Here is a 9,378-nt window from a genome sequence, read left to right as displayed (position 1 = left end):
CCGCATGAGGACAGACGCGTCCCGCATGAGGACAGACGCGTCCCGCATGAGGACAGACGCGTCCCGCATGAGGACAGACGCGCCCCGCGTGAGGACAGACGCGGCCCGCATGAGGACAGTCGTCCCGCATGAGGACAGACGGTTAAAGCTGCTTTCAGGACCTTTGTGCTCAGCGTGTGCTTCCCCTGTCAGGACGAATGAGGCGGCTCTGCACCGTTTCGCGTCCCCGTTTTGGACCTCAGTCAGAGGAGGCGTGAAAAGTCAGTAGACTCCGTGAGCAGCAGCCGAAGAGGAAGAGGAGGAGGACGAAGCAGCAGGAGGAGGAGGAGGAGGAGGAGGAGGAGGAGGATTCCTGCTGGGACCTGGTTCTGATTTGGAGTCCCGGCTCGGACCTGGCTGCATGTTATTCCGTGTCTCCGCACGCTCCACTAAAAACTCCCGCCTTGCGTCCCTGTCCTGTCCTCCTCCTGCTCCTTCTCCTGCTCCTCCTCCTCCTCCTCCTGCTCCTCCTCCTCCTCTTCCTCCTGCTCCTACCTCTCCGGTGGCCAGCTGCTTCATCCTCAGGTGGATGGAGCCGTACGTCCTCTTGGGCCGGAAGGCGGCCCGGTGCCGCTGCACCTCTCCACGGCAGATGGACACCATGAGCAGCACGGACAGGAACATGCCGCCCAGCGTCAGCAGGCCCAGGCCCGCGATGATGCACCTGTCCAGGTGGGAGCCCAGCCGGGCGTAGTGCCGCTCCAGCTTCTCCATCTGCCGGGCCGACACCGAGTCCGGGTCCACCTTGGCCTCTCGGGGGATGGTGTAGGCGATGACCACCAGGACGATGCCGCTCACCAGGAACACCAGCGCCAAGACGAAGCCGTAGTCTGCGGAGCGGTCGTCAGACGGGTGGAACTCTGGGAAGTCCTGTCCGTCCTCCTGTCCGTCCTCCTGTCCTCCTCCTCCTGCTCCTCCTCCTTCTCCTTCCTCTTCATCGTAAGACCGAGGACACAGCTCCTGATGCTGCTGCTCCCCCTGAGACAGAGGACACAGAGACAAAGTACAGACATTGTGTACAGACAGTGGCAAAGTACAGACAGTGGCGTACTCAAACCTTGGCGTACTTAAACCTTGGCGTACTTAAACCTTGGCGTACTTAAACCTTGGCGTACTTAAACCTTGGCATACTTAAACCATGGCGTACTTAAACCGTGGCGTACTCAAACCTTGGCGTACTTAAACCTTGGCATACTTAAACCATGGCGTACTTAAACCGTGGCGTACTTAAACCTTGGCGTACTCAAACCATGGCATACTTAAACCATGGCGTACTTAAACCTTGGCGTACTTAAACCGTGGCGTACTTAAACCTTGGCGTACTTAAACCGTGGCGTACTTAAACCTTGGCGTACTTAAACCATGGCGTACTTAAACCTTGCCGTACTTAAACCGTGGCGTACTTAAACCGTGGCGTACTTAAACCGTGGCGTACTTAAACCTTGGCGTACTTAAACCGTGGCGTACTTAAACCGTGGCGTACTTAAACCATGGCGTACTTAAACCTTGGCGTACTTAAACCTTGGCTTACTCAAACCTTGGCGTACTTAAACCGTGGCGTACTCAAACCTTGGCGTACTCAAACCTTGGCGTACTTAAACCATGGCGTACTTAAACCTTGGCGTACTCAAACCTTGGCGTACTTAAACCTCGGCGTACTTAAACCTTGGCTTACTCAAACCTTGGCGTACTTAAACCTTGGCGTACTTAAACCTTGGCGTACTTAAACCTTGGCGTACTTAAACCTTGGCGTACTCAAACCTTGGCGTACTCAAACCTTGGCGTACTTAAACCTTGGCGTACTTAAACCTTGGCGTACTCAAACCTTGGAGTACTTAAACCTTGGCGTACTTAAACCTTGGCGTACTTAAACCTTGGCGTACTTAAACCTTGGCGTACTTAAACCTTGGCGTACTCAAACCTTGGAGTACTTAAACCTTGGCGTACTTAAACCTTGGCGTACTCAAACCTTGGCGTACTTAAACCTTGGCGTACTTAAACCTTGGCGTACTCAAACCTTGGCGTACTTAAACCTTGGCGTACTCAAACCTTGGCGTACTTAAACCTTGGCGTACTTAAACCTTGGCGTACTCAAACCTTGGCGTACTTAAACCTTGGCGTACTCAAACCTTGGCGTACTTAAACCTTGGCGTACTTAAACCTTGGCGTACTTAAACCTTGGCGTACTTAAACCTTGTAGTTGAACGCTGGTTTTGCCGAAGACTAAAAGAAGGAGGTACCTTGCTGGTGGGCGGAGCTCCAGCCGGCCCCGCCCCCTGCTCCTCGTCCTGCTGGTACGAGGCGTTCTCAAACCCGCGGGCGGCGCAGCCCGCTGTGGCCGGCGGCGGGGCGTGGCCTCGCCAGGCTCCTCCCCCTCGCAGCTCCCGCAGCTCGACGCCGTTGAAGCTCATGTCTCCACCGGCCCGCCGCTCCTCCTCATCGTCACTGAGGAAGAGCATACAGCATCTTTAAAAGTCACGGCCTGAAACGTTATTCCTTTAAGATACGGGGAGTTATGGCACATTCATGTTAACATATTTAAATATGCAGAACCTGGGCACTGAATGGACTCATTTACATAAATATGAAAGTAAACATTCACTTCATTTATATCTTTACTTTGTGTATAAAATACAGGTTTTATACTTCAATGGCTCATATACCAGGGCTCTATTCTAACTGAGTTAGCTGGATCATGTTCAGGATGAGATGACAGGTCAGGCTTTTCCAATCCTCCAAGCAAGTTTAGAAAAATCACCATAGCAACACAGCCAAAGATGTAAACCTGCTCCTGATTTGTTCTTGATGTTCCTGATCTAAAGGGTCTCTGATACCCTGGGTTGGTGTTATGGTCTTGACTTTCTCATATGCGTTCATGATCATCTCCTGCTTCTCAGCAGAGAAATAAAAAGAGGTTCCTCTGAGTTTATTGTCATTGTACTGTTACAACATGGTGGTGTCAGTGCTCCATTATTATCCCTTCTGAAGAGGAGCGGATGCATTTATCCAGATGACTGAGGTCTGCTAGAACCAACCCGACGCTTCTCTACAGATCTTCTGTGGAGGAACCGAGTTATGCTGATGTCATCATCTCGCTCATTGAACCTTTAGACTGATAAAAGGACATTTGATCCGTTTTGTTGATCCAGATATGAGGAATACCTCCATGAGTCACTGGGATGAGTATCGCTTATGATACGGATTGTATTTGTACTCTTGTATAATCTTTTTTATTAAATATTTTTTAAATGTATGTATTTTTTAGAGGCGTCAGTATTATTTATCTTACACCTTGTATATGTTTGTACATCTTTATATTGTTATTCTATGTGATATGTTGTTTGTAATGAAACATCTGATCTTCAACACTCTAAAATACATTATACCAAGTTAACTGCTTCTAATAAATCAATAATATTGTGTTAGGAATACCACTCTGAATGTGTACTTTTACTACTTTAGTACACAAGTACACTTGTTTATAATAAAAACTCTACAGACACCGTAGTACTTTATGTATTTCTTTCCTCTCATCGCCAACAATGATGTCACTTCCTGTCGACACACACACACACACACACACACACACACACACACACACACATTAATCGATACACCTATCTCCATAAACACATTCATGTATCGATCTGATTTGACAGATGAACTGACAGGTGAACTTCCGGTCCCTGTCACACCTCTGAGATCTGGGTGTGAACCTCGCGCATGCGCAGTGCGGGCTGTTTCTCACCGCTTATCAATCAGAATCGGTTTCGCGTCATTGATTCTGCCCTCGGGCCCCCCGGAGCGTCACGTGACCCGGCCTTTGCGTTCCCTCCTCCCGGTAAACACCCTGACCTGACGGTCACCGGGACGCGGTCACCGGTCCTCGGCTCCCCGGGGAGCCGAGGACCGGTGACCTTGTGATGCGCGAGGAAACAGCCCAAAAACCTGGACCACGACCCTCCATCTGTCCGCGTGCCCGTGCGCGTGTTAATGCGTGAGGATGATATCAACCGACAGACAGACCGACAGACAGACCGACAGACAGACCGGGTTCTGCATCCGAGTGGAGCTTCTTATTCTGGATTTAACGGAAGCAGCTGATCCGAGTCCGGAGCGAACCGGGGACGTTCTGTCTGCACGCGCCACCCGCTGCGGGCATCGATCCGCTGCGGGCATCGATCCGCCCGTACAGAGGTCCTACCTGGCCCGACGAGGCTGCGGGGATCAGGACGCTGTGCTGGGCGTCGCCCATCCGGAGAGACGGCCGCTGCTGGATCCTGTGCGCGTGCGTGCGTGTGTGTGTGTGTGTGTGTGTGTGTGTGTGTGTGTGTGTGTGTGTGTGTGTGTGTGTGTGTGTGTGTGTGGACTGCGCATGCGCAGTGGCAGCCTGTGGTTCTCTGCTGGTGTCTGAGAGTGACGTCATCAGGAGGGGTATTCATACATTAATAAGATGAACATTTATTGATTCAGCAGAAATAACAAGAGATAAATCAACTTTACAGGAACCGACATAGTAAATATCTAATTATGATATAATGTGAGTTATAATCATAAGTACAGCAGAATACCAAATATATAATAATAGTGTATTATAATATATATAGCCTAAAAAAACGAAATAGTTTAATAAATAAATACTTATTTTAATATTGATTTCCTCTGCTGTGTGACGTTAGTAAAGAATAATAAATACACATTTTTATACATTAAAATCTCTAAAAGGATTTATAAACTGTGAATATAATATTCAATTCAGTTTATTTCATAAAGATCAGAATCAGCACATTAAATACATAAAACACACCAGAGGCCTCATGAGGTCGTCCCCGTTCATGTTCTCATAGATATTATTATTATGTCTCATAAGCACAGTGATGATGTTCATGTTCTCACAGATATTATTATGTCTCATAAGCACAGTGATGATGTTCATGTTCTCATAGATATTATTATTATGACTCAAACACAGTGATGATGTTCATGTTCTCATAGATATTATTATTATGTCTCATAAGCACAGTGATGATGTTCATGTTCTCATAGATATTATTTTGTCTCATAAACACAGTGATGATGTTCATGTTCTCATAGATATTATTATTATGACTCATAAGCACAGTGATGATGTTCATGTTCTCATAGATATTATTATTATGTCTCATAAGCACAGTGATGATGTTCATGTTCTCATAGATATTATTTTGTCTCATAAGCACAGTGATGATGTTCATGTTCTCATAGATATTATTATTATGTCTCATAAACACAGTGATGATGTTCATGTTCTCATAGATATTATTTTGTCTCATAAGCACAGTGATGATGTTCATGTTCTCATAGATATTATTTTGTCTCATAAGCAGTGATGATGTTCATGTTCTCATAGATATTATTATGTCTCATAAGCACAGTGATGATGTTCATGTTCTCATAGATATTATTTTGTCTCATAAACACAGTGATGATGTTCATGTTCTCATAGATATTATTATGTCTCATAAACACAGTGATGATGTTCATGTTCTCATAGATATTATTATTATGTCTCATAAGCACAGTGATGATGTTCATGTTCTCATAGATATTATTATTATGTCTCATAAGCACAGCCATAATGTTCATGTTCAGATGATTCAGTTCCATGAAGGAGTAAACACATATATTATGTCCCTCCTGTTTATAAGTATAAACTATTAGGTTTAGAGAAAAATGTTTAAACCAAAAGTCACACATGAATCCTTTATGTAGCGGTAAATAAAACATTCCAGGAGGATCAACATGTTGCAGGATGAAACCGTATATAAGCAAAGATAGCATCGTCAAACCGCCGGCTCCTTCCATGGTGGCAGAGGGTCTGGATGGAGACATTCACACGTTCATCAGGTCAGCAGAGAACACCGTCCACTCCTCACCCCTTCATCTGGGACCCGTCTCCTGTGTTAGAGCCGCTTCAGTTATTCTGAGAGAAGTCGAGCTTGATAAGATAAGTCGAGCTTAATAAGATAAGTCGAGGTTGATAAGTCGAGCTTGATAAGATAAGTCGAGCTTAATAAGATAAGTCGAGGTTGATAAGTCGAGCTTAAGTCGAGCTTGATAAGATAAGTCGAGCTTAATAAGATAAGTCGAGGTTGATAAGTCGAGCTTAAGTCGAGCTTGATAAGATAAGTCGAGCTTGATAAGTCGAGCTTGATAAGATAAGTCGAGCTTGATAAGTCGAGCTTGATAAGATAAGTCGAGCTTGATAAGTCGAGCTTGATAAGATAAGTCGAGCTTGATAAGACAAGTCGAGCTTGCTAAGATAAGTCGAGCTTGATAAGTCAAGTCGAGCTTGATAAGATAAGTCGAGCTTTATAAGTCGACCTTGATAAGATAAGTCGAGCTTGATAAGTCGAGCTTAATAAGATAAATCGAGCTTAATAAGATAAGTCGAGGTTGATAAGTCGAGCTTGATAAGTCGAGCTTGATAAGATAAGTCGAGCTTGATAAGATAAGTCAAGCTTGATAAGTCGAGCTTGATAAGATAAGTCGAGCTTGATAAGTCGAGCTTGATAAGATAAGTCGAGCTTGATAAGATAAGTCGAGCTTGATAAGACAAGTCGAGCTTGATAAGATAAGTCGAGCTTGATAAGTCGAGCTTGCTAAGATAAGTCGAGCTTGATAAGTCAAGTCGAGCTTGATAAGATAAGTCGAGCTTAATAAGTCGACCTTAATAAGATAAGTCGAGCTTGATAAGTCGAGCTTAATAAGATAAGTCGAGCTTAATAAGATAAGTCGAGGTTGATAAGTCGAGCTTGATAAGTCGAGCTTGATAAGATAAGTCGAGCTTGATAAGATAAGTCGAGCTTGATAAGTCGAGCTTGATAAGATAAGTCGAGCTTGATAAGACAAGTCGAGCTTGATAAGACAAGTCGAGCTTGATAAGATAAGTCGAGCTTGATATAAGATAAGTCGAGGTTGATAAGTTGAGCTTAATAAGATAAGTCGAGCTTAATAAGATAAGTTGAGGTTGGAACTGGTCTGACTTCTCTGGACATTTATTTACCATCATTTTGAGAAAAGTCTGGACATCCTGTCCAGTGTTATCAGCACAAACAGTGCATGCTTTACAATATATATATATATATATATATGTATATATATATATATATATACATACATATATATATATATATATATATATATATATATATATATATGTATGTATATATATATATATATATACATATATATATATATATATACATATATATATATATATACATATATATATATATATACATATATATATATATATATATATATATATATATATATGTATATATATATATATAAGCCATATGCAGTAAAAACCTCCATGGCTCAAAAGAGCATCTAGATAACCAACCCACCTCCCCATCCTCCCCACAGCATTTTAAAATGTCTTCTTTAAGTAAATTGGTCATGTGGCTTTTGTGCAGCCTTCTTTTCCTGCTGTTGAAACGGGTTCAGTACACGTTGTTGCATCGAGTAGTTACATCAACACCAACTCTTTATGTAACAGGCTTGTGTGGTGATGTCACCATGACGATGTCACCATGACGTCACCCTGTCACCATGATGATGTCACCATGTCACCATGATGATGTCACCATGGTGATGTCACCATGTCACCATGATGATGTCACCATGTCACCATGATGATGTCACCATGGTGATGTCACCATGATGATGTCACCATGACGATGTCACCATGTCACCATGATGATGTCACCATGACATCACCATGATGACGTCACCATGACGTCACCATGACATCATGACGACATGGTGACATCAACAAGGTGACATCGTCTGTTCTCACTGTTGAGCAACACACGAGCAGGAATATGCAGCTGCTGTCTGTAGATATTAACATCCTGATCTCTCCCTACTTGCTTCTGTGAGCTCTCAGTTCTGCAGTTTGCGATGGTTCAGATTTTAACACTTTCAGCTAACATCTTTTTAAATATAACTAAAGCTTTGAGCGCTTCAGAAGTCCAGCATATTTCACTTTCTCTCCACAGCTGCAGTTTATTTATGTCCCTGTTCACAATCATTTCCAGTAGTGCAGAGTATCTTCTCCATCTTCTCTCCTGTTGGAACATTCCAGAATGTCATTAACATAAAGTAACACCTGACTCCCCTGTGCAGGTTCAACTTCAGATGGATTAGCAGCCATCTGAGGAAAGCTGGAAGGACTTCCACAAGCCCCCGATTCTAAGAAGTGACTCTACTACCGGAGTTGTTCCCTCAGCAGCCTCTGGTTTTATTGGATCTTGTTCTGGAAAGGCCTAAAACTATTTTTGGAGTTATCATCACAGGCGCTACTCCCCTTATTTCCCCAAAGGTTTTATCACTTGTTTTCAAAACCTTTTCCTCCTCTGAGGTAAGGGAATGTCTGGGTCATGAACCACCGGCACTTTTGTGACACGTGGCCTCGTTTCAGGGCCAACCAACTCCCATTGTGACCCGAGGGGCCAAAAGGGCCAAAAGGGCCATTTCTTAGGGATTATGGGAACACGAAGGACATTGTGGGGGCAAAGTGTACCAAAGTGGGACATCCTATAGGGGGCGATATTGACCATTATGTTGACCATGGGGGCCTTTTATGCCTTTTGGGAACAATGGGGAAAGTTAAGTGTAACTTTCATTGCATCACCTGTAAATGCCGACTGGGGCGTTTTATGTTTTATGGGCCTTTTGGGGTCTTATGGGCCTTTTGGGTCAAACCTTCCTCGAGTCAAGTAGTGACGTGTCCTTTCGTGTGCAGTAGTCCGGTAGAGTTTGGTGAAGCGTATCGAGGCTCGATGACGCGGTGACGCCTCTGAGCCAAACCACGCGAGTCAGAAACTGGTTCGTGGGTTTGCCGTGTGATTTGAAACATAAGAGACAGAGAAACTCAAAGGACTTCCTTCCTCTCTGTACAGCGTCATGTCTGGGAAAGTATTTTATAAAGCAGGAGGAATAGTCTCAAAAAGCCCAGCACTGTGGAAAAGTTCTTATTTTTATAGAATTGAATAAGATGGAGACATCAACACGGACTAGCAGAGCTGAGGCTCGAACCGCCGATCCTCAGACTGAAGGACGGGTATGCTAACCACTGATCCAGTCATATCACAACCCTCTCCCCAATTAGTTTCCACTTTGCCTTTTGACCCCACAATATGAATACGTTCATAACTGATGTATTGTGGTTATGATCTGTGTTACATGTGTTGTCCACCTGGAGGCGCAGTGGAGCAGAAGCTCCATCTCTCCGTCACCAGAGACGACACCAGTTACAGACAGGAAGAAAACAAATGAACACAAAGTGCCCAA

The 9,378-nt window shown here is 44.3% G+C and overlaps 1 protein-coding gene across 1 annotated transcript; it reads right to left on the bottom strand.

The window, feature by feature from the left end:
- Nucleotides 1–261: 261 nt before the first annotated feature.
- tmem74b (transmembrane protein 74B) lies at nt 262–4,294 on the bottom strand (the record flags this gene model as incomplete). Its single annotated transcript, XM_079218150.1, has 4 exons — nt 262–1,017; nt 2,280–2,484; nt 3,895–4,006; nt 4,162–4,294. The coding sequence occupies 4 exons, from the start codon at nt 4,292–4,294 to the stop codon at nt 262–264; spliced, it is 1,206 nt and encodes a 401-aa protein (XP_079074276.1).
- Between the last annotated feature and the right edge of the window lie 5,084 nt (nt 4,295–9,378).

This window comes from Taurulus bubalis, assembly GCF_910589615.1.
Source record: "Taurulus bubalis genome assembly, chromosome: 5".
Lineage (NCBI taxonomy): Eukaryota > Metazoa > Chordata > Actinopteri > Perciformes > Cottidae > Taurulus > Taurulus bubalis.
Note: the sequence above shows the minus strand (reverse complement) of the source record. Positions and strands in the feature narration are given on the sequence as shown.